Source organism: Saccoglossus kowalevskii, chromosome 7 (genome assembly GCF_978046115.1).
Source record: "Saccoglossus kowalevskii chromosome 7, keSacKowa6.1, whole genome shotgun sequence".
Lineage (NCBI taxonomy): Eukaryota > Metazoa > Hemichordata > Enteropneusta > Harrimaniidae > Saccoglossus > Saccoglossus kowalevskii.
In genome coordinates, this window is record NC_140647.1 from 1034027 (window position 1) to 1060648 (window position 26622).

Sequence of the window (26622 nt, forward strand, 5' to 3'; positions counted from 1 at the left end):
TGGCCACGATGTGTAAAGCACGAGGTGTGTGTGCCACATATGATTTGGATCTTGGTGTGATGGTCATGATGTGTAATGCACTAGGTGTGTGTGCCACATGTGATCTGGATCTTGGTGTGATGGTCATGATGTGTAATGCACTAGGTGTGTGTGCCACTTGTGGCCTGGATCTTAGTGTGATGGCCATGATGTGTATTGCACTAGGTGTGTGTGTGCCACTTGTGATCTGGATCTTGGTGTGATGATCATGATGTGCATTGCACTAGGTGTGTGTGTGTGTGTGTGTGTGTGTGCCACATGTGATCTGGATCTTGGTGTGATGGCCATGATGTGTAAAGCACTAGTTGTGTGTGCCACATGTGATCTGGATCTTGGTATGATGGCCATGATGCGTAATGCACTAGGTGTGTGTGCCACATGTGATCTGGATCTTGGTGTGATGGCCATGATGTGTATTGCACTAGGTGTGTGTGCCACATGTGATCTGGATCTTGTACGATGGCCATGATGCGTAATGCACTAGGCATGTGTGCCACATGTGATCTGGATCTTGTACGATGGCCATGATGCGTAATGCACTAGGCGTGTGTGCCACATGTGATCTGGATCTTGGTGTGATGGCCATGATGCGTAATGCACTAGGTGTGTGTGCCACATGTGATCTGGATCTTGGTGTGATGACCATGATGTGTATTGCACTAGGTGTGTGTGTGCCACATGTGATCTGGATCTTAATGTGATGGCCATGATGTGTCTGGCACTAGGTGTGTCTGCCACATGTGATCCGGACCTTGGTGTGATGACCATGATGTGCATTGCACTAGTTGTGTGTGCCACATATGATCTGGATATTTGTGTGATGGCCATGATGTGTAATACACTAGGTGTGTGCCACATGTGATCTGGATCTTGGTGTGATGGCCATGATGTGTACTGCTCTAGGTGTGTGCCACATGTGATCTGGATCTTGGTGTGATGGCCATGATGTGTATTGCACTAGGTGTGTGTGCCACATGTGATCTGGATCTTGATGTGATGGCCATGATGTGTAATGTACTAGGTGTGTGTGCCACATGTGATCTGGATCTTGATGTGATGGCCATGATGTGTAATGTACTAGGTGTGAGTGCCACATGTGATCTGGATCTCGGTATGATGGCCATGATGTGTATTGCACTAGGTGTGTGTGCCACATGTGATCTGGATCTTAGTGTGATCTCCATGATGTGTACTGCACTAGGTGTGTGTGCCACATGTGATCTGGATCTCGGTATGATGGCCATGATGTGTATTGCACTAGGTGTGTGTGTGTGTGCCACACGTGATCTGGATCCTGGTGTGATGACCATGATGTATATTGCACTAAGTGTGTCTGCCACATGTGATCTGGATCTTGATGTGATGGCCATGATGTGTACTGCACTAGGTGTGTGCCACATGTGATCTGGATCTTGGTGTGATGGCCATGATGTGTATTGCACTAGGTGTGTGTGCCACATGTGATCTGGATCTTGATGTGATGGCCATGATGTGTAATGTACTAGGTGTGTGTGCCACATGTGATCTGGATCTTGATGTGATGGCCATGATGTGTATTGCACTAGGTGTGTGTGCCACATGTGATCTGGATCTTAGTGTGATCTCCATGATGTGTACTGCACTAGGTGTGTGTGCCACATGTGATCTGGATCTCGGTATGATGGCCATGATGTGTATTGCACTAGGTGTGTGTGCCACATGTGATCTGGATCTTAGTGTGATCTCTATGATGTGTACTGCACTAGGTGTGTGTGCCACATGTGATCTGGATCTCGGTATGATGGCCATGATGTGTATTGCACTAGGTGTGTGTGTGTGTGCCACATGTGATCTGGATCCTGGTGTGATGACCATGATGTATATTGCACTAAGTGTGTCTGCCACATGTGATCTGGATCTTGATGTGATGGCCATGATGTGTACTGCACTAGGTGTGTGCCACATGTGATCTGGATCTTGGTGTGATGGCCATGATGTGTATTGCACTAGGTGTGTGTGCCACATGTGATCTGGATCTTGATGTGATGGCCATGATGTGTAATGTACTAGGTGTGTGTGCCACATGTGATCTGGATCTTGATGTGATGGCCATGATGTGTATTGCACTAGGTGTGTATGCCACATGTGATCTGGATCTTAGTGTGATCTCCATGATGTGTACTGCACTAGGTGTGTGTGCCACATGTGATCTGGATCTCGGTATGATGGCCATGATGTGTATTGCACTAGGTGTGTGTGTGTGTGTGTGTGTGCCACATGTGATCTGGATCTTGGTGTGATGACCATGATGTATATTGCACTAAGTGTGTCTGCCACATGTGATCTGGATCTTGGTGTGATGGCCATGATGTGTATTGCACTAGGTGTGTGTGCCACATGTGATCTGGATCTTGGTGTGATGGCCATGATGTGTATTGCACTAGGTGTGTGTGCCACATGTGATCTGGATCTTGGTGTGATGGCCATGATGTGTATTGCACTAAGTATGTGTGCCACATGTGATCTGCATCTTGGTGTGATGGCCATGATGTGTATTGCACTAGGTGTGTGTGCCACATGTGATCTGCATCTTGGTGTGATGGCCATGATGTGTACTGCACTAGGTGTGTGCCACATGTGATCTGGATCTTGGTGTGATGGCCATGATGTGTAATGTACTAGGTGTGTGTGCCACATGTGGTCTGGATCTAGGTTTGATTGCCATGGAGTAATGCACTAGGTGTGTGTGTGCCACATGTGATCTGGATCTAAGTTTGATTGCCATGGAGTAATGCACTCGGTGTGTCTGCCACATGTGATCTGGATCTTGGTGTGATGGCCATGATGTGTATTGCACAAGGTGTGTGTGCCACATGTGATCTGGATCTAAGTTTGATTGCCATGGAGTAATGCACTCGGTGTGTCTGCCACATGTGATTTGGATCTTGGTGTGATGGCCATGATGTGTATTGCACTAGGTGTGTGTGCCACATGTGATCTGGATCTTGGTGTAATGGCCATGATGTGTATTGCACTAGGTGTATGTGCCACATGTGATCTGGATCTAGGTTTGATTGCCATGGAGTAATGCACTAGGTGTGTGTGCCACATGTGATCTGGATCTAGGTTTGATTGCCATGGAGTAATGCACTAGGTGTGTGTGCCACATGTGATCTGGATCTAGGTTTGATTGCCATCGAGTAATGCACTAGGTGTGTGTGCCACATGTGATCTGGATTTTGGTGTGATGGCTATGATGTGTATTGCCCTAGGTGTGTCTGCCACATGTGATCTGGATCTTGGTGTGATGGCCATGATGTGTATTGCACTAGGTGTGTTTGACACATGTGATCTGCACTAGGTGTGTTTGACACATGTGATATGGATCTTAGTGTGATCTCCATGATGTGTAACGCACTAGTTGTGTGTGCCACATGTGATCTGGATCTTGGGGGTGATGGCCATGATGTGTAATGCACTAGGTGTGTGTACCACCTGTGAACTGGATCTTGATGTGATGGCCACGATGTGTAAAGCACGAGGTGTGTGTGCCACATGTGATCTGGATCTTGGTGTGATGGCATGATGTGTAATGCACTAGTTGTGTGTGCCACATATGATCTGGATCTTGGTGTGATGGCCATGATGTGTATTGCACAAGGTGTGTGTGCCACATGTGATGTGGATCTTGGTGTAATGGCATGATGTGTAATGCACTAGTTGTGTGTGCCACTAGTTGTGTGTGCCACATGTGATCTGGATCTTGATGTGATGGCCATGATGTGTATTGCACTAGGTGTGTGTGCGCCACACGTGATGTGGATCTTGGTGTGATGGCATGATGTGTAATGCACTACTTGTGTGTGCCACTAGTTGTGTGTGCCACATGTGATCTGGATCTTGGTGTGATGGCCATGATGTGTACTGCACTAGGTGTGTGCCACATGTGATCTGGATCTTTGTGTGATGGTCATGATGTGTATTGCACTAGGTGTGTGTGCCACGTGTGATCTGGATCTTGGTGTGATGGCATGTGTAATGCACTAGTTGTGTGTGCCACATGTGATCTGGATCTTGGTGTGATGGCCATGATGTGTATTGCACTAGGTGTGTGTGCCACATGTGATGTGGATCTTGGTGTGATGGCATGATGTGTAATGCACTAGTTGTGTGTGCCACTAGTTGTGTGTGCCACATGTGATCTGGATCTTGATGTGATGGCATGATGTGTACTGCACTAGGTGTGTTTGGCACATGGTTATGGAGTGGTTATGGAGTGATATACTAGGTGTACATGTATGTGGTACAGTTCTCGCGGAAGCTTTGGCTTCACTTCAGCTTCACCTTCGCTTCAGCATTGCATCATTATGGCATTGTTATGGCTTCGGCATCGCATGAATGTCGCGACATTAAAAAGTTAGGCGGTTATCGCTTCGCTTCATTGTGGCCTCATTATGGCGACAATGTGGCATCAGCATCGCTTCATCAAACAAAGAAGTACAGAACTCATTTTGCCCAACCTCTCGCCCGCTTCCGCTTTTCAATCGCTCGCTTTTGCGACCGCTTGTTGAATTTCCGCTTTATTTTCGACTGTGCAAAAATTCGGACTACTAACAATTTTCTGGTTTTCATAGATCACGGTTACTAGTTTAGTAACCGTGCATAGATGTTGAACAACCTATTTTAATAGAAGTACGACATGGTTGTCCGGGTTTCTTTTCCTGACTGTGTTGAGTTTACGATTTGTTTAATTATTGTTATTTCCCCCAAGAAGAACACAAGCCGAAGGACCATGAAGCTAAATAGAAGTCTCACGCATGGACTGAGTGAGAGAAAATATTTCTAAAGCTAAAATTAAACCTAATATCTCTTTGTGTATTTGTCAATTTATATTTGGTATAACAGTTCGTTCGTAAATATCTGGAAATATCTCGTCTTTCGTTAATAATTTCATTTGTTTGAAATGTCTACCGACCGTGTCCCAATAATTTGTTTGTAATATCAATCCCCGCTGGTTTCTCCAAACTGTCCCGATGTCAATCATTCAACACAATCAGCATTTATTTATCGTAATTCATGGGGTTCATGTCCCGTAATTTGCGGGCTTTAAAACCAAATAATTAAACAAGTACTATTTATTATATATTTTTTTTACCTCGCGAAACTACAACACAGCGTAGAGTTGTCGCGGTGAAACAGTCGCCTTGAAATCGATGGAACTTCAATTATCCATTTCTCGCCTTGAAATAAAATTAAAAAAATCGAAAAGCATCGGAGGATATATTATTAACCAGTCTTACCAATCGCTAGCTTTATTTTATTCAAATCCATAAAATTCACAAGTTTTTCGACATTTGTTGGCAACTTCCGCACTAAAAATGGTTGAAAATGTGGGTGTGGATCTCTCGCAAAGTCTCGTTGATAATACAGACAAATATGATCCTGTGACCCAGGTCGTGCTCCGATCAGGTGACTCTCAGCCAATCAATGATGTTGTAACAAAGCATATGTGACGCTAATTTAAGGATCGTCGTACCATCCAATCTCCGGTGTCGATTCACTGTGCTGTGACAGGCTTCACAATCATTCACTGAAAAACATCGGTATATTTTGACAAACGGCTGGGGTTATCCTCAGTTCAAAAAAAGAAAAACTGGGCTGAGATACAAACCAGTTTTGCAAGTTGGGAAATAAGGTAAACCAGATTGGGGTCGATGATATTCAGTATCGAAGGACTTCCGTGTGTATAATAAGTTTCAAATTGTTCATCGACTGGTCACCAAATATTTACGGCTACAACTAAATGAACACTTTTTTTCTGAAGCCCCCAATAAATTATTTCTGCATGTCAAGTGCTATTCGATTTTTTACAAGGCCTTTGGTCACTGATCATGACTTAATTTTGAAAATTGGATGTAAAATTTTACCAGACCGACGCCACCACAACCATCCAATCATGGTTGTAAATGTACGCACTTGTTTTGGAACTTTGTATCAAGATGGCAGGCGACAACGCCGACGCACCAGGCGGCGTACGCGTGTTTTGCATGTATTAGTAGTCCGGGCATGGGATCGGACTCGGCTAAAACTAAATGAAACACAGAAAAATACCACCAAAATAAGGAATCTGAATCTGTTCTCTTACCAGCAAATAAAATGAACGAAAGTAAGGTAATTTTAAAACAAGAACAGTTTCATTTCGTATAGCAAATTGTGTTGTATCCGAATGACGATTGCATCATGTGATTTAAATTTATCACGATTTTCCTTGCAGTCAATATGACACTCGTCACCTTGCAGATTGCAATGTACTTCACATAGTTTTTGGTACCCAATACTTGCAACATTAACTAATTAAATAAGATATCTGTTTAAAATGTCATTTTACTTTTGGTCATATTATTTTATTCCCCTTACCGCTTTGAATTTCAAATCAATTACATATCGAACTTCTGTACATGTGTTTTTCTCTACTGCCTTTCCATGTGAAAATAATGAGGTCATACTCATGTCACAATACTTTGATGCTGATGCCACAAAATAGCGAGGCAAACACAGCTTCAATTTTCAATGACGCGAAGCTGATGCCACAATGATGCGATGCTGAGGCGACAATGAAGCCATGCGTAGGCGACAATGATGCCACAAAAGCCAAAGCTTCTGCGAGAACTGTACTGTACCTGTGTTCTAGATCTTGGTGTAATGGCCACTATGAGTAATGCTCTAGGTGGGATCTGGGTCTTGTTGTGATGGCCATGATATCTGCTTTACAACTATATGTGTGTAACACAATCATGTAATGAATATTATAATTAGCATTAAAACTGGGTCGGCACTGTACGATTTTACAACAAACTTGCTTTGAGGACATCTTGCTGAAACTGTGAATCTGATTAGCTCCTTCAGTTAACATCAGTAGACATAATTGAATCTAGGCCTTAGGCAAAAATTATCGCTTCTTTGCTTGTCCATTGACATATGCAGTATAATGTATTTATCATACACATATGCCTGTTGTCCATAAAAATAAAATGATTAATTGTTCAATGTCTAATAAAAAGGACAAAACTGAATAACCTGGAATAAAAATATACTGGTACATTCACTCCTGCGTGCACAGAGTGAAATAGATGTATATGAATCATCAAAGTCTCAACCAGCATCTGTATATTTAAAAACAACTTTGCAATAACAATTGACAAATAATAATTTTCACCTGTGTGCATCCATACATCTGTGCATGTGTCTGTCCATCCATCCCTTCGTTTGCAGATCTCAGACATGTATTGACCAATTTCATTCAAACTTCACACATACATCAAACATGTTGTGGAACATTCATTTGTGATTCTATTTAAGATGACCAAATAACTGTTAATCTTATAGTACTAATAATTCATCAAAAGCAAGCATTTTTTTTCATTCAGGAATCAGATCTTTTATTTTGTGAGTCCATGAATCTGCATGTTTGTCGCTCTGTGTCCAGCAGTATCTCACATATGCTTGAACCGATAAAGTTCAAACTTCATACATACATCAGACATTATATCAGACACATGTACATGCATCATGATCCGATCCAAGATGGCAGAATCGCAGTAATTTTTTAAAATGTATCAAAATTCCTCATTTTCAAAATTTAGAATAGGATTTTAGTTATGCATGACAAATTTTGTTCAAACTTAGTTCATATATTGAACGTAATGGTTATGGGACCTTGATGTAATTCATTTATTACAAATTGGGCCATTTTGTTTTAAGAAATGCAGTTCTGTCTCTACGTCTGCTACCTGCCTGGTCTAATCAAATACACACATAATGTAAAACCATTTATTTTCACATGTTTTGAGCAATTAATTTGTTATTCTACATTTTCATGTGGATTTAAATTTAGCAAATTTCAGTTATCAGCAAAAATAACAAAAACCAGCAAATAGTTAATGCATTTACAGTGCATCAGACAACATGCCAGGCAAATGCATTTTTGTCAGCATCAAATCTAAAGTAGCTTAATTGCATTTTCACAACACCATATCTCAGCCAATGTTATAGATATCTCTTTGGTGGTCAAGTGATATCTCATGTCTATAATACCAACAGGGACTATGTCATTGATAGAGATTTTAAGTCTCTATTCGGACACGGGGACAGTTCGGAAACGGGGACTTGTAGATTGACGTGTGTGTGCGTGTGTGCGTGCGTGCTTCTGTGTGTCCTTGTATTAGACATGCCTGGACCAATTACATTCAAAATTCACACATACATAATATTGTACATATGCACATCAATTTGTTTCACAATCTAATTTAAGATGGCCGAATGGTGGCCATTTTTGTGCTAAAAAAAATTATCAAAATTAAGCATTTATGGAGGGATTTTGTTCAAACTTGGTACATACATTGGACATTATGGGACCTTGATGCACATCATTTTGTTATTCAGATCATATTTAAAATGGCCGACTGGTGGCCATTTGGTTTTAATCAAAGCAGTTCTAGTGCCATATCTGCTTTGACTGATTATGTTCAAATTTTATAAATTTATTATACATCATGTAATAGATATACAGATTAATTGGTTTGACCATACAATTCAAAATGGCTGAATGGAGGCCATTTTTCTGCTATGGATGGATTTCGTTCAAACTTGGTACATACATTAGATTCTTGATACACGTTATTTTATTTTTCAGATCAGATTCATAATAGCTGATTGGTGGCCATTTTGTTTTAATGAATGCTGTTCTTAGACCATATCTCTGACATGCTTTGACTGATTGTGTTCAAATTTTTAGCTCCGCTGTCGACTTTGTCGAGCGGAGCTTATCATATGAGTGATTGTCCGTCGTCGTCCGTGTCAATGTTTTACATTTTCAACTTCTTCTTGAAAACTACAAGTCTGAATGCTTTGATACTTGGTGTATATGTACCTTGGGTAGACCTCTCTCAGATTTGTTCATTTTGTAATGATATCTTTTAAATTAATTCTCTAATTTTGGTGAATATTTTTGTCATTTTTGGTAAAAAGTGATACTTTCGACTTCTTGTTAAAAACCACAAGTCCAATTGCTTTGATATTACATATATAGGTACTACATGTGGACCACTCTCAAATTTGTTCATTTCATAATGATATCTTTAATTTTCTAATTTTGGTGAATATTTTTGTCATTTTTGGTAAAAAGTGATATTTTCAACTTCTTGTTAAAAACTACAAGTCCAATTGCTTTGATATTACATATATAGGTACTACATGTGGACCACTCTCAAATTTGTTCATTTCATAATGATATCTTTAATTTTCTAATTTTGGTGAATATTTTTGTCATTTTTGGTAAAAAGTGATTTTTTCAACTTCTTGTTAGAAATCGCAAGTCCAATTGCTTTGATATTACATATATAGGTACTACATGTGGACCTCTCTCAGATTTGTTCATTTTGTGATGATATCTTCAATTCTCTAAATTTGGTGAATATTTTTGTCATTTTTGGTAAAAACTGATACTTTCGACTTCTTGTTAAAAACCACAAGTCCAATTGCTTTGATATTACATATATAGGTACTACATGTGGACCACTCTCAAATTTGTTCATTTCATAATGATATCTTTAATTTTCTAATTTTGGTGAATATTTTTGTCATTTTCGGTAAAAAGTGATATTTTCAACTTCTTGTTAGAAACCGCAAGTCCAATTGCTTTGATATTACATATATAGGTACTACATGTGGACCACTTTCGAATTTGTTCATTTCATAATGATATCTTTAATTTTCTAATTTTGGTGAATATTTTTGTCATTTTTGGTAAAAAGTGATATCATTCTTCTTGTTAAAAACCACAATCATTTATGGTCAAAAATGATATTTTTGAATTCTTGTTGAAAACAGCAAGTCCCATTGCATTGATACTATGCATATTGTTCATTTTCTAATGATATCTTTTGTTCTTTAATCGAAATGTGCATTGCTAACAGCGGAGCTATCTCAGCCGAGAGGCTGCTTGTATTTATTCATTATACATCATGTCATAGATATACTGATGTATTCAAAATGGCTGACTGGTGGCCATTGTGTTTTAAATATTGCTGTTCTAGAGAAAATATCTCTTAATATGGACAAGGACTCATTTGAGGGGGGGTGCAAGGGGGGATAGCTGGTACAGTTACAGAATTGATTAGCCGGTGCAGGAAATAAACAGCATTTTCGTTTTTATAAGAAATAAAATGAAAGTTCCATTTACAGTAAAAAATTGGTTTTTACACTTTACAGATAAAGCAAATATCAATTACATTTTATGTTTTTATAATATTTTTGATAATTTGAGTTTAAGAATCAAAATTTACGAATTTAATTTGGAAAATGGTTTGTACGCTTGCAAAAATTAATATCGTTGTACAAATTATGGACGAATAAAATAGCTGATTACGTTTTACATCTTGCCCATGTCTACGAATTTACGTTTTTACGTCGTCGTCCTTGTCAATGTTTTACTCTTTCAACTTCTTCTTGAAAACTACAAGCCTGAATGCTTTGATACTTGGTGTATATGTACCTTGGGTAGACCTCTCTTAGATTTGTTCATATCATGATGATATCTTCAATTCCCCAATTTTGGTGAATATTTTTGTAATTTTTGGTAAAAAGTGATATTTTTGATTTCTTATTAAAAACCGCAAGTCCAATTGCTTTGATATTATATTTATAGGTGCTACCGGTACATGTGGACTTCTCTCAGATTTGTTCGTTTCGTGGTGATATCTTAAATTATATAATTTTGCTGAATATTTTTGTCATTTTTATTGAAACGTGATATTTTTGACTTCTTGTTGAAAACAGCAAGTCTGATTGCTTTGATACTATACATATTGTTCATTTTCTAATAATATCTTCTGTTCTTTAATTGCAATGAGCATTGCTAACAGCGGAGCTATCTCAGTCGACAGGCTGCTTGTTTATTTATTTAAATTACATCATTACAAAAATAAAAACAATTGATTACAGCTTACGAAAATATCCCTTGCCAACCCTCTCATTTGATGATCAGCTACAAGATGACTAAATGTCAACCATTTTAATGTTAATAATAAATCATCATAATCAAGCATCGGCTTCTGGATCCATATCTCTGACATGTTTATGTTCCAACTATAAACAAAAACTATATATCTAAAATTTTATAACTAATGGTGACTGTGCCATGCATGGCATTTTAGTCCCCGTTCGGACGCAGTCCGAAAACGGGGACTTATGTTTTGACCTCCGTGCGTGTGTCTGTGCGTGTGTCCGAACCTGTATCTTAGAAATGCCTGGACCAATCACAATCAAACTTCACACATACATGACACATGATATTATACATATGCACGTCAATTTGTTTCACGATCTGATTTAAGATGGCCGAATGGCGGCCATTTTTGTGCTAAAAATCATCAAAATCAAGCATTTCCCAGCTGTTTATAGATGGATTTTGTTCAAACCTTGTATATACGTTGGACATTATAGGACCTTGATGCACAACATGTTGTTTTACGATCTGATTTAAGATGGCCGAATGGCGTCCATTTTTGTGCTGAAAAATCCTAAAAATCCAGCATTTCTCGGCTGTTTACAGATGGATTTTGTTCAAACTTTGTATATACATTAGACATGCAAATAATTTTGTTTTTCAGATAAGATTCAAAATGGCCGGCTGGAGGCCATTTTGTTTTAATGAATGTGTTTCTCGTGCCATATCTCTGACTTGTTTTGACTGATTATGTTCAAATTTTAAATATTCATTATACATCATGTCATAGATAAACAGATATATTGGTTCGACGATCATATTCAAAATGGCCGAATGGTGGTCATTTTTGTGCTAAAAAAATCATCAAATATCAAGCATTTCTGGCATTTATGGATGGATTTCAGTCAAACTTGGTACATACATTAGACATTACTGGTTCCTGATGCACATCATTGTATTTATCAGATTGGATTCAAAATGGCTGACTGGCGGCCATTTTGTTTTAATGATTGGGCTTCTAGAGCCATGTCTCTTAAATGCTTTGACTGATTATGTTCAAATTTTATATATTCGTTATAAATCATGTTATATATATACATGTATTCAAAATGGTTGATTTTGAATGCTGTTCCAGAGCAATATCTCTCAATATGGACAAGTACTTGTTTGACGATCAGATACAAATGTCAATCATTTTAATGTTAAAAAATCATATTTCTGACATGGTTATATTCCAGCTATATTACTATAAACAAAACTATATATCTTAAATTTGATAACTAACGGGGACTGTGCCATGCATGGCTTGTTTTTTTGTTTGTTTTAGCCTGAACAAGCCATACTAGTCTAGTAGATAAGGCATTTTATCTTCCTAGACTGAGAGGTTTAATTGCACTGTCCAATTTAGAGACATCTTACAATACCAAAGCAATCTAATAGATATTTTCAATAAATTTCTACAGCACACCCACAATGGCGGGAGGTCTTTTTGCAATTCATAAAGATTACTTTGAAGAGATTGGTACCTATGACGCAGGTATGGACATCTGGGGAGGTGAAAATCTAGAGATGTCATTCAGGGTAAGTCTTTTGTTGGCGGTTCTACGGTGAATATGGTTTGTCTAATTTGTATGCAAGGGGCATCATTTGTGAATGAAAGCTGCTGTGCTGTTGGCATCTCTATGGCATTGATGTTGTCACTGCCATATATTCATTCAAGCATCTTTTCTAATCCAGAGTGACACACAGTCTTTCAGTGATTGTCATTTTGTGTTGATTACGTTAGTTTCATTGCTTTAAATGTTGATTATATCTACATGTACAAATGTATGTATTAAAAATTTAAGCCCTTGCACATATACCATAATTTCCTATATTAGAAGCATGTCTCTATAGATGTACAAATAAACCACAAATTTATTATTAAAACAAGACTTATTTTGACCATTGACACACCTCTGTCATGTGTGTAAGTGAATTCTCTACTGATAGAAAAAATACAGTTAGTATTTAGAAACAAATGGTAATACAGACTAAAATATTAAACAGAAAAATACTGACTCCAATACTGTTACTATATATTTCCGTCCTCAATTTGTTTCTCATGAGTTTAGCTGTCTTTCTCTAACGACACATCACACGCACAAAATTCACTGAATTCCCCCCATGGTTACTTCAGCAAAGTGTTTCACTTGATGTATTGAATGTCTGATATGTGATCATTTGACATTTGAAGAAACTTTGAACAACTTTACTGTTAGATAACTGTACGATGCAATTTATAGATACAGCATGCAAATTTAATTTATTTTCTTAAAATCAGATTTCCTTAATTCAGTTTACCATATACCGGTACATGTAGCTTTGCAAGATGAATTTTTCTTTTTGATCAGATTTTCATTTAATCAATCTGACATTGAATCGTTGGCCCACTGGAAAGCCACTTAATATATATGATATTACTGAGGTCAAAGTGTATTATTATTACAACATTCCTGTTTGAATTGTCTAGAAGTTATTAATATTGTAGAGCATAACTGGAAGAAATTGTCTTCTTTTATTCCTTGCCATAATAAACAATGACAGATGAAATATACACGCTTGAATGTGATTGCAATAAAAGGATGCATACATGTAGTTGATTTCTGTTTACCCAAGTTAAAATGAATACTCATGAACCATGGTCTCCCAGTGGACATTAAAAATGCAATGCCATTGAAATATTGATTTCCTCTATCAGATTTGGATGTGCGGTGGTACGCTTGAGATCGTGACATGTTCGCATGTGGGCCATGTTTTCCGTAAGACTACGCCATACAGCTTCCCTGGTGGGACGGGTGCAATTATCAACAAAAATAATCGACGCTTAGCTGAAGTATGGATGGATGATTATAAAACATTCTTTTATAAGATATCCCCAGGTAAGTGTGGCAGCCATTTTATTTCACAAACAAACAAAATGATTGGAATACTTTAATATAACCTAAATTGTAAATCCAACATTGATCATGTACAAACAATCAGTCATAAAGTTGCACACTGAGATCATGTATCATCTCTGAGATCTTGGTATTATTACCTGAAATATTTAATTGCATAAAAATATGCAAATTGCAGGAAATGTTTGAGATTCAGATTCAATTCAAACAGAATTACCCTTATTCTAAAATTGTAATTCAGGGCAGAAGTGAATTTATGTGCAATGGAACACCATAACAAATTTGAACAATCTATTATAAAACCAAAATGAAGGAGTCGCAGTGGCTTTCAATGGAATCCTCAAGGCGGGGTCACAGTGACTTTCAATGGGATCCTCCAGTCGGAGTCACAGTGACTTTCAATGGGATCTTTCAGACGGAGTCACAGTGACTTTCAAATGGATACTCCAGATAGGGTCACAGTGACTTTCAATGGGATCCTCCAGACGGAATCACAGTGACTTTCAATGGTATCCTCAAGACTAAGTCACAGTGACTTTCACAGGAATTCCCAAGACGGAGTCACAGTGACTTTCAAATGAATCCTCCAGTCGGGGTCACCGTGACTTTCAGTGGGATCCTCAAGACATAGCACAGTGACTTTCACAGGGATTCTCAAGACTGAGTCACAGTGACTTTCAATAGGATCCTCAAGACGGAGTCGCAGTGACTTTCAATCAAATCCACAAGACAGAGTCACAGTGACTTTCACAGGGAATCCTCAAGTCGGAGTCGCAGTGACTTTCAATGGGATCCTCCAGACGGAGTCGCAGTGACTTTCAATGGGATCCTCAAGACGAAGTCACAGTGACTTTCAATGGGATTCTTCAGACGGAGTCACAGTTACTTTCAATGGTATCCTCCAGACGGAGTCACAGTGACTTTCAATGGGATCCTCCAGACGGAGTCGCAGTGACTTTCACAGGGATTCTCAAGACGGAGTCACAGTGACTTTCACAGGGATTCTCAAGACGGAGTCACAGTGACTTTCAATGGGATCCTCCAGATGGAGTCACAGTGACTTTCAATGGGATCCTCAAGTCGGAGTCGCAGTGAATTTCAATGGGATCCTCAAGACGGAGTCACAGTGACTTTCAATGGGGTCCTCAAGACGGAGTCACAGTGACTTTCAATGGGATCCTCCAGACTGAGTCACAGTGACTTTCAATGGGATCCTCCAGACGGAGTCACAGTGACTTTCAATGGGATCCTCAAGACAGAGTCACAGTGACTTTCAATGGGATCCTTCAGACGGAATCGCAGTGACTTTCAATGGGGTCCTTCAGACGGAGTCACAGTGACTTTCACAGGGATTACAGTACAAGTGAGCGTAAATAAATTACATGTCAACCAAAATTCCTGGATAGAATAATCCATTGTATATATAGTGCATTATTTATTATGAGACCATTAAAAGATTTGACTGGAAATGAACATTGCATTGTGGAATTTACTGCCTGTGGATATTTTTACGGACACTAGTCACATCAATATTCTTGATTTTATCACAGTATTATATAATATGCAACTTCATTTTAAACATAACTGCAATTATGTTATTTCTTGTATAATCAGTTTTGTCCTCTTGTTCTAGGTTCCAAAAAGTCAGAATATGGTGATGTAACAAATCGTAAGCAACTAAGGGATAAGTTGCAGTGTAAGAGTTTCAAATGGTATTTAGAAAACATCTATCCAGAGTCTCAGTTTATGATGGACTATAATATGATTGGTGAGGTAAGTGTAGTCAAGCATAGGAGCAATGCATTGTGGGAGGAGATAAATTTCCATTGAATGTATCCATGTACATGAACATATAATGTGAAGAGATAATTTCTTTGCAAACTTATTAAATTTAAATAAAATTTAAGCTTAGAAAGCTGTCTAATGCAAGCTGTTGGGTGTGGAAGTATACACAGATTTTCTTTGAAATTCAAGGGTAGATTTCAACTGAACTATACACAATGTAGTATCATACATAATGAATTTCTGGTACATATTGTTTTTTGTGATTTGATTTATAATGAAACATCAATTTTCTATTTTGAGTTGTGACGTCAGTTCAGAGCCTTTTTTGTTACCTATTCCATTTGGTCATTCAACCAGCCAACCTTTCACGAAAGCTGCTATTCACATTGCTCCTGAACCAATATTTTGTGTGTCCTGGATATAATTCACATTTGTCTGTTCATGACTATATATTACAATTTTTGCAGTTTTGGGTCAAAGCTTGATATTTTTTACTTCTGCTTTAAAGATGTTATTCATCGTCATATATTTGTTTGGTTTGTGGATTGTTGTCTTCTAGATTTCTTCATTTTGTGACAATATCTGCAGTTTTCTAAATTTACTATCACCTTAAATAAATTGGTTTGCAGTTGGGTTGAATTTCAACTTTCTAATCTGTACAGTCTTCAAAACTTTCACTATGTTTTAACAATTGTTGGATTTATTACAGATCCGCAATATGGAAACGAAGCAATGTCTGGATAACATGGGAAGAAAAGAAAACAATAAAGTTGGAATATATGCCTGTCATGGTCAGGGTGGCAATCAGGTAATGTATGACAGACTTGTACACTTACATGATTAATTTAATATTATAGTGTTCAGAAACTATATACTACTGTGAATGCTTTAATTATTTGATGATCTTTAATAGTACCATTGTTGTTGATGAGTGAAATTCGATAACTTTTATGTGAACTTGTACAATAACAATGGTTTTCCTGCCAATTTCTGCAACTGAACTTGCTGTGAAATTACTCAAACCATCAAAATAGTGAAATTAAATGTCAGTGAAAATAAATGGTTTCATGGTGCTTAAAATAGATTGTCAAAAACAGCTTAAAACAGAAAGAAATTAAAATACGTTTTTCTCAGTCTGAATGAATAGTTTCTACATTTGTACCTGCATTTCTAAAGTAGTGCATTAAAGGTTTCATACAATGACCAGCTATTTTTGTAGTCTTAGATTAATTATCCCTTATAGCCAAGACTGTTGTTGCATTTTTTTTGCAACCCCTCTTAAAACTGACCCCTCGCCTCTTTCTCCCCATATATTTAGTGGAATATTCCTAATTAGCCTCATATTCTCCTATAATTTTATTTTGACCATTCTTTTATAACTGAAAGGGAAATAAACTGTTTAATGTGTTAACTGTAAATTAATACAATCAGTCACTTTGGATTGCATTGCAGTCATAGCGTGATAATAAATTATTTATTTCCTTTTTTATTTATTTATTAGAGTTTATATAGCCGTATAGTCATTCATAACCATGGTGACGACCTCTGACCACATTATATCTGTTTGAATTAATAATAATAATAATAAGGAAAAAAATCCTATGATTTGGTAGATTCAGATGAAAGAAAGGAGTCCCAATGTTTGATGGAGGCAATTGTTATTATATTGTTTTATGTAATAGAGAGAAGACAGACTTAAAAGTGGAATCGTTATTGCCACAAGAGAATGATTTTGTTGGGTAGGAATGCGACTGCCAATGCCTTTATGGTACGAGTGCGCTTCTCATTTATTTAGTTTATCCCCAGTGATGAAGAAAAACATTTGTTTTGTACTGACAATAAATCCTCATTTGCTTGTCACAATCAGATTTATACAAAATAAATATAAATTTATCCAAGGCAGGCTGCTAAGAATACAGCAGTAAATAACCTATTGGTGAATTCAACTCAAATGTTAGCAGTATACATTTTAAACCCTGCATGTGGTTGTGTATATTGCAAAAACTCTTGTAATCCTGTAAGTGTTTAACTTTTCCATTTTGTCAAGCACAATCTCATCGGTTTTGTGTTCTAATCTGATCCCATGAGTGTATTAGTGCAGAAAATAGCAGAGTATTTGATTTAATTTGATTTTATAATGACTCCCGGAAATGAAACACAGACTCCTACATAACTAAATGCAATCCTGAATTGCAAATTTCATTCTGTCATTCAATTTAATATTCAAAACTTGTACAACAACGTGATGAAAAAAAAAACGATTCGTTACATGAATGTCTCAATATTGGTATTGGTATGGTGTGTAAAAACCTTATACTGGTACTTAGAATGAAAAATTACATCTAAATTCCATCAACAATTTTAGCTTGTAGTTGTGTGGAATCAAACAATATAAATATTACAAATATTTAATACAAATATTATGATATCCATGTTTGAGTATATTTCTGAACAAATTATGGTTCTATCCCAGTTGTTTTTATAGGACTTTTAATAGGACTCTAATTCAATGTTATGACACTGCAATATAGAGAAAAAAACTTTGCTCTGTCTAATAATAATTATAACAATATAAATATTATACAATCATGTTGGTACCTCTCATTTTAATACCCAGATTTGGATCATAACAGTGTATTGTAAATACCTTTTTGGTGCATTTTTAGAAGTGCATCAGTGAGATAAACTGATTTTTACACATTCTGTGTTATTAGAAACATTAAACATTAATACAGAGTATATAATATGCATATCATTAGTGATCAAAAAATAAAATCCAATCAGTGTTTTATGCATCTATGCAGCAATAGAATTCTCTAGAGTAAAAATGGTCTAGCAGGAAAGAATTATGCAATATATTCATCCAATATCTGCTATGTCTATGTTTTTGTTTACCTTGCTTGTATCATCAAAGATAGAAAGGAAAGGTATATTAAATGAAAAATTGCTGTCCGACGTTGTCGTTGTTAATAATTGTTATTTTAATAATAATAATAATAACACTATTTAATTAAGCGCAACAATTCCAACATATGAAGATCAAAGGCGCTGATACAATAAACAATCATTCAAATATTAAAAGCACATTTAAATAAGTGCGTTTTCAGTCTGGATTTAAAAATGTCTACTGAAGGACTAGAACGAACAGACAGAGGTAATTCATTAAAAAGTTTAGGACCTAAATTTTCAAAAGCACGGTCTTTGTATAACACCTTGGACTTTTTACTACACATCTGACGAGTTTTAATAAGAAACTTCGATTCAGATCTTAAACTACGACTCGGTACATAAAATTCGATTAATTCACATAGATAATTTGGGGCAAAACCATACAAAGATTTATACACTAGTAAAAGTAATTTGAAATTGATTCTTTGTACAACTGGTAACCAATGAAGTTTAATAAAAATGTCTGTAATGTGGTCATATTTTCGAGCACGAGTGACAAGGCGGGCTGCTGCATTTTGTACACGAATAAGAGGTTTTATCTTAGTTACAGGGAGACCAGACAATAATGAATTACAGCTGTCTAAGCGAGAAGATATGAAAGCATGTACCAACTTTTCAGTATCAGATTGGGATAATGATTTACGAATACGATTAATATTTCTTAGATGGGAATATCCAGATCTACAAATAGTAGAAATGTGTGTTTCCATTGATAGCTGCGAATCAAACAAGACACCTAAGTTTCTAGCACTTGACGAAGCACTAACCAATTCTTCACCAATTGCGATACTAGACAAAGGACACGAATCTTGTGAGAATCTCCGAGACGACATGCACACAAATTCAGTTTTCGACACATTCAAAAGTAGGAAATTACAAGACATCCAATCGCTAACATCTTGAATACATGTCTGAAGTATCACCCGGGCGCGAATTTGATCATCTTCAGAAACCGATAAATAAATCTGTGTGTCATCGGCGTAAAAATGATATTTTACGCCGTGACGTCGCAATAACTCGCCCAATGGACGCATGTACATTGAGAACAATAATGGCCCTAAGACGGAGCCCTGTGGAACACCGGTTACTAATATAGACGTCATATCAGAAAATACATTTCCAATTTTCACTTTTTGAATGCGGTTACTCAAATACGACTCAAACCATTTGATGATGAGACCATTTAAACCAAAATTTGATCTCAACCTATCGATGAGAATCCTGTGATTCACAGTATCAAAAGCGGCTGAAAGATCCAAAAGTACGAGAGCAACTGAATTCTTAGAATTATCAATACTGCATAGTACATCGTTAGCGACCCGCAAAAGAGCCGTTTCAGTGCTATGTGCGGTCCGATACGCTGATTGAAACTCTTCATACAACGAATAATTCTCTAAATGTTGTTTCACTCTGGATGCAACGACACGTTCAAGGACTTTAGATATAAAAGACAAATTAGAAATCGGTCGATAATTTTTCAGCATGTTTGAATCCAACGATGCTTTCTTGAGCAGAGGTTTAATCAGCGCACATTTCATTTTCTCAGGAACACTTCCAGTGCGAAGTGATTCATTTATGATATCTGTTATAGGTGAAAGCAGGATAGAAAGGATCTTTTCATCTTTTAATATATTAGTGGGTAAACAGTCCAAATCGCACGAAGCCGACGACGATTTTTTTATAATTTTAATTATTTCATCCTCCGTGGCTGGTTCAAAACATTTCAATTCATCACCAGAGAACTTGTGCAGTTCGTTAAAACGGTTTCCATTCAATAAATTTAGATTTAGGGTTTGAACGATGAGACATGTTGGCGACCGAGAAAGGTGTTTAAATTCTTCCTCCACACTCAGTTTACCCACGGTTACTAATAACCATCGTTTATATTTCGGAAATTGCGAATCGCCAGTTTTTAGGGAAAAAAATCATCGTTTTTTTCGTTGCAATCAGTGCTACAGATCGCATTTTAACATTGCGGTAATTCACTTCCGCATTGTGCTAAAAAATCATCGTCAATAATCGGAAAATTTCATCATTACGACACATCATTTTGATTGATTAATGAAAGACATGACCTGTTATGTCAAAGGAAGTTGTTCCAGGTCAAATCGTGCTGAAAAACCTCATGGTGGAAAATTGTTTTGCGTCGAGAGTTTGCATACGATCGAAAACATACCAAAACGAAAATAATGATAAATGCCTTCGTCCACTGTTTCCTCACAGACCCAACCCATTATTTCACCGTAAATTCAGACGGTATGTAAATCGTATTGTAATAAAATGTGTGTGTTTTTTATTAACATGTTTGTTTCTTCATTGTAAGTGTCGTTCAAATCAATGATGCATTTTTTTTTAAAAATAAGTATTATTTTCCCGAGCCCGGCTTTTTCTGAGTTGGTCCTCGAGTACAAGCTCATCCCTTACTTTTCCTTTACGTGTTCATGCCTTCAGGCTTATGATCAGGGAAGTACGGTATACTGTGACGATTCAGATCAGTCCAGTGTGAGTGATGAAAGTATATCGTCGACGATGCCCCTTGTTCGGATGAAAGTTTTATTTCAAATTACACGGAAGTCTGTGAACAATCTGCTTGGTGTTCCTGTGACACTTGTCCCATGATTTGCCAGTGCAGCCCCGTGAATACATGGACGAAAATGTTTCCACCACCACCCTACGAACTCACGATTGCATACTCCAGCATCCATACTTTGAATAATTTGCACGCCGCACAGTGCAGTACTGGAAACAGCATTTATTAGACAGTTTAGACAAAAAACAAAACAAAATGCCTGTCTCGATCAATCGAGACATCCATAATGTTTGTATGTTGATATGCTTGTAAATAACATTAACGTAAAAGTCGAAACAACCTAGACTAGAAGTCAATTCACCAGTCCAGCCAGCTATGGCTCCCTAAGTTGCTTATATTTAATCAGATACTATTTCGTCATCATGCTTTGTTACCTTACCTGTTTATACCTCATGAGGGCGTTTTTTATGGCAAGATGGCGCAAACGGAAGTCCTTCGCAGGTTTATGGTTTCTCATATTTAAATCATCATAACTCTGAAGATAATCATTTTTTTTTATTATTTTTTTCAAATTTATAATCAATATACATAACTTGATAAATACAAACACCAAAATAGGCTCTATTTAGTTCCCCTTTAACTAATCACTGGTGATACACATTCAAAGGTCACTGATCTCAGTGGGATTATGCATTGTTGTATGTGTTCAATGAAGCAAATCATTTATCAAATATGGTTGGTAATGTATCTCCCCAATCCCATGGGAATACTAGACTGGGTTTCAAAAACAACTCATGGAGAGAGTTGTTGCACAGTCTGATACACATTTGCAAACCTACCAATAAAATCTTTACAGAAAACAAGATGTCAGAAAATCAATATAAGCATTCCTATGAATTGGATTCCAAACTTTTGATCATGATCTGAATCCATTAGAAACAAAAACAATACATAAAAAGCAAAATGTTGCATCTACATTTTGAAAAGAAAATTGTACACACTGTACTCAAAAATATGTATTCTGTATTTGACAAACAGTTCATTCGACAAATAAAAATAAAAATTCACAGGAATTTGTTTTTAGCTATTAGTACAGAATGATAAAGCTTTTAAAATACTAACTTAAAAACGCACTTTAAAAACAAAGATTGCAAATAAACAAAGTGTTTGAAGATGTAGATTCTCAGGAGGCAACAGTACAGACTTCACAGGACACCAACTAACTATTTGAGTTGATTAATAGAGGGCTTTTTTTTAATTTTCAGATAATACAGTACACACAGTGAAATATAATAAGGCAGTTCATATTTGTCTCAGTGAATCATTAATTTTTGACACACCTGTACAAAATACTTGGAAAAATGCCAGCTAAGATTTTGCGTTATCTTGCATGTTTTATGAATCTATTCATGTCTAAATGCAGCACTTTTTTTCTGAGATGAGGCATTTGTTTTTATACTAAAATATTTGAATTACTTTGAATAAAGCTGAAAAATATGTCTCTTAAAATAATTAAACAAATTAGGCACCAATGTTTTTGTAAGATATTTACATCAATCAAGGACATTCGGTAGACTGCTTTCCAACTGTTGTTTCAATCCTAATTCTGACAATGCATATTCATATTGAAACAAAATATGATATTAAAGGGAATAATATTATATAACAAAAGGCAAGGTCACCAGAGTTCAACTATGGTTTGTTTTGCTTTCTTGAGTATTGTATCATATGCTATAAACAGTACGCTAGTTTCTACTTGAGAGCACCCTTCATTTATCAGCATGTGTGAGTTCAAATGGTTTGTTTTATTGGCTTATATATTAAACAGTAATTGCCTTCTGTGAGAGCAAATGCCAATATTTATGTATTATTTAAAGTGCATGCACATGTTGTAGAGGAAATGTGACACAATAGTACCATGTTTTCAATCAAACTAATGTTTTGCATTAGGATTATGTAAACTATGATGGAATAACCGATGAATGTAATGATTATTCATTGCAGAAGTAGTTGTTTTTTAGATGGAGCATTCTTGCAATTCATTTTGAATCAACTCAGTCAACTAAATGAACTGGAATTAGAATTGTTATACCACTATCAAAAGAATGTTATCTTTCTTAGTTACCATTTTAATCTTTTTTTACTTTTGATCACCATAGTCAACTTCTTTCTCAATTTTGCAAACATTTTGATCATAATCTGTAGCTAATAGAAATTATGTAATTTTTTTTAATTACAAATAAAATTATTAAAAATATACACCTAAAGTGATTTAAAAGAATTATTACGCTATTCAGAGTGTATATTTTATTTTGTTTTTAGGTTTCCCATTTCAAAAAATGATGACTTCACATTTTGGAATTGTAATAGCACATTCTTTCCAACAGAATTTCTTTGATGATGGTCTTACCCAAACTAGTAAATCTATGATTAGACGGTGTTAAAATGTAGTCTTCATCATTATAAAAAGGAAATCTGTTTTTATGGAAGCAATATAAAACCAAAACATTAAATTGTATGTATCTTATTTTGTGAAAGGAGATCCAAAACAACACATGATATTAACTTTTGGTAAACAGTCATTAATCCTGTTAGTGTATTTGTTTTATTACTCTTGCATGGTTTTACGAAAATGACAAAGGTCTGAGACATGTGTCTGAAGTTGTATTGTAATGATCCAGCATACAATAATTGTAATGTTTTGTTTATGTGATATGGTATCCCCTCATGGCACAGGGTGTGTGGCTGTGTTGTTCTGTCACTTATTACCAAATGCAGTGTCCCTCAGAAGTGGGGGTGTAGCAAATGCAATGACCTTCAGGAGTGGGGGTGTAGCAAATGCTGTGTTCTTCAAGAGTGGTGGAGTAGCAAATGCAGTGTCTCTCAGGAGTAGGGATCTAGCAAATGCAGTGTCCCTCAGGAGTAGGGATCTAGCAAATGCAGTGTCCCTCAGGAGTGGGGATGTAGCAAATGCGGTGTCCCTCAGGAGTGGGGATGTAGCAAATTCAGTGTCCCTCAGGAGTTGGGGTGTAGCAAATGCAGTGTCCCTCAGGAGTGGGGGTGTAGCAAATGCAGTGTCCCTCAGAAGTGGGGGTGTAGCAAATTCAGTGTCCCTCAGGAGTAGGGATCTAGCAAATGCAGTGTCCCTCAGGAGTAGGGATCTAGCAAATGCAGTGTCCCTCAGGAGTGGGGATGTAGCAAATTCAGTGTCCCTCAGGAGTGGGGGTGTAGCAAATACAGTGTCCTTCAGGAGTGGGGATGTAGCAAATACAGTGTCCCTTAGGAGTGGGGGTGTAGCAAATGCAGTGTTCCTCAGGAGTGGGGATGTAGCAAATGCAGTGGCCCTAGGAGAGGGGATCTAGCAAATACAGTGTCCCTCAGGAGTGGGGGTGTAGCAAATGCAGTGTCCCTCAGGAGTGGGGATGTAGCAAATACAGTGTCCCTCAGGAGTGGGGATGTAGCAAATGCAGTGTCCCTCAGGAGTGGGGATGTAGCAAATGCAGTGTTCCTCAGGAGTGGGGATGTAGCAAATGCAGTGTCCTTCAGGAGTGGGGATGTAGCAAATGCAGTGTCCCTCAGGAGTGGGGATCTAGCAAATACAGTGTCCCTCAGGAGTGGGGGTGTAGCAAATGCAGTGTCCCTCAGGAGTGGGGATGTAGCAAATGCAGTGTTCCTCAAGAGTGGGGATCTAGCAAATGCAGTGTTCCTCAGGAGTAGGGGTGTAGCAAATGCAGTGTTCCTCGGGAGTGGGGGTGTAGCAAATGCAGTGTTCCTCAGGAGTGGGGATCTAGCAAATGCAGTGTTCCTCAGGAGTGGGGGTGTAGCAAATGCAGTGTTCCTCAGGAGTGGGGGTGTAGCAAATGCAGTGTTCCTCAGGAGTGGGGGTGTAGCAAATGCAGTGTTCCTCAGGAGTAGGGGTGTAGCAAATGCAGTGTTCCTTGGGAGTGGGGGTGTAGCAAATGCAGTGTTCCTCAGGAGTGGGGATCTAGCAAATGCAGTGTTCCTCAGGAGTGGGGGTGTAGCAAATGCAGTGTTCCTCAGGAGTGGGGATCTAGCAAATGCAGTGTTCCTCAGGAGTAGGGGTGTAGCAAATACAGTGTTCCTCGGGAGTGGGGGTGTAGCAAATGCAGTGTTCCTCAGGAGTGGGGATCTAGCAAATGCAGTGTTCCTCGGGAGTGGGGGTGTAGCAAATGCAGTGGCCTTAGGAGAGGGGGTGTAGCAAATGCAGTGTCTGTTCTTTCACTTGTTCAGCTGGTCAATCATTGAATCATTGAACTGGAAATGGTATTTAAATATACTCTGATACACACAATTGGTTGACTTTTATAAATTTGTCACACCCACAAAGTGTTATTTTTAGCTCCACTGTCGACTATATGAGGCTATACATATTACTGAGTTATCCATCATCATCTGTTGTCCATTACATTTTCATCTTCTTTTTAAAATCCATCAGCTGCACAGGTGTCATACTCACTGCAAATGTACTTTGGGTGGTTTTCTCCCAGATTTCATTTTGTTAATTTTTAGTAAATATTTTGTCATTTTTGGAGAAAAATGCTCATCCAATTACTTTGATATTTTATATGTAGGCACCTTGGGTGGACCTCCATCAGATTTGTAACCCAGTAATAATAATTGTAGTCACCATGGCAACACCCTGTTAACTGTCATGGTTTTGATATGGCAAGAACACTGTGATAACAACTCTGCAAATTGAGACAATCTACTATCAAAGACTGGGGCCATTTGAGCCATAAGGTTGCTTCCAATTGTATTGCGTAAACTATATTTCAGAGGTGAAAATGTTTTTGAATTTGCCTATCATGCAATAGTCGTAACATTTTGCCACGTGAATGAGTCACTGGGCCACATTTTGGCTCTTTTTAGTTACACATATGTGCCCATAGAACATGTCTGTTGACCCTATGGACCACATCTCTTGGCCATGAAGAATACCTTTGGGTCTGTAAAAGGGAACACCTCTGGGTCAACAGCACACCTAGCAGAATTTACTTTTCTCAACCGAACACCCAAAACACTATTAGGTTATTTACACTTTATCAGTCAAACAGAATTACCACAAGAGGGCGCTGTTTTCATCTCGTGACAACTCTGCATTGGTTTCATTATTCAGATTTTCGCCTGGACTAAGAAGAAGGAGTTGAAACACGATGACTTATGTCTGGATGCTTCGCGGCAGAGTGGTTTTAATGACATTATGCAGTTAAGATGTCACAATCAAGGTGGAAATCAAGAATGGAGCTTTAATAGAGAGGTATTATTGCATATTAAGCAAACATAATTTGTATAAACAAAAGTTCACCTATTATATCCATATCCTATTATAGGTGGCAATGTACTAACACAGCAAAGTGACATGTTATTGTTTATTT

At 37.4% G+C, this 26622-nt stretch overlaps 1 protein-coding gene across 1 annotated transcript in view; it reads left to right on the top strand.

Moving 5' to 3' along the window:
- The window catches only part of LOC100373147 (polypeptide N-acetylgalactosaminyltransferase 13-like), a 109190-nt gene that overhangs the window by 79061 nt on the left and 3507 nt on the right, over positions 1–26622 (top strand). The window contains exons 7-11 of the mRNA XM_085500962.1: positions 12487–12604; positions 13764–13944; positions 15596–15735; positions 16457–16555; positions 26364–26504. Coding sequence (XP_085357088.1) covers positions 12487–12604; positions 13764–13944; positions 15596–15735; positions 16457–16555; positions 26364–26504 — 679 coding nt within the window. The remainder of the gene's footprint in view (positions 1–12486; positions 12605–13763; positions 13945–15595; positions 15736–16456; positions 16556–26363; positions 26505–26622) is intronic.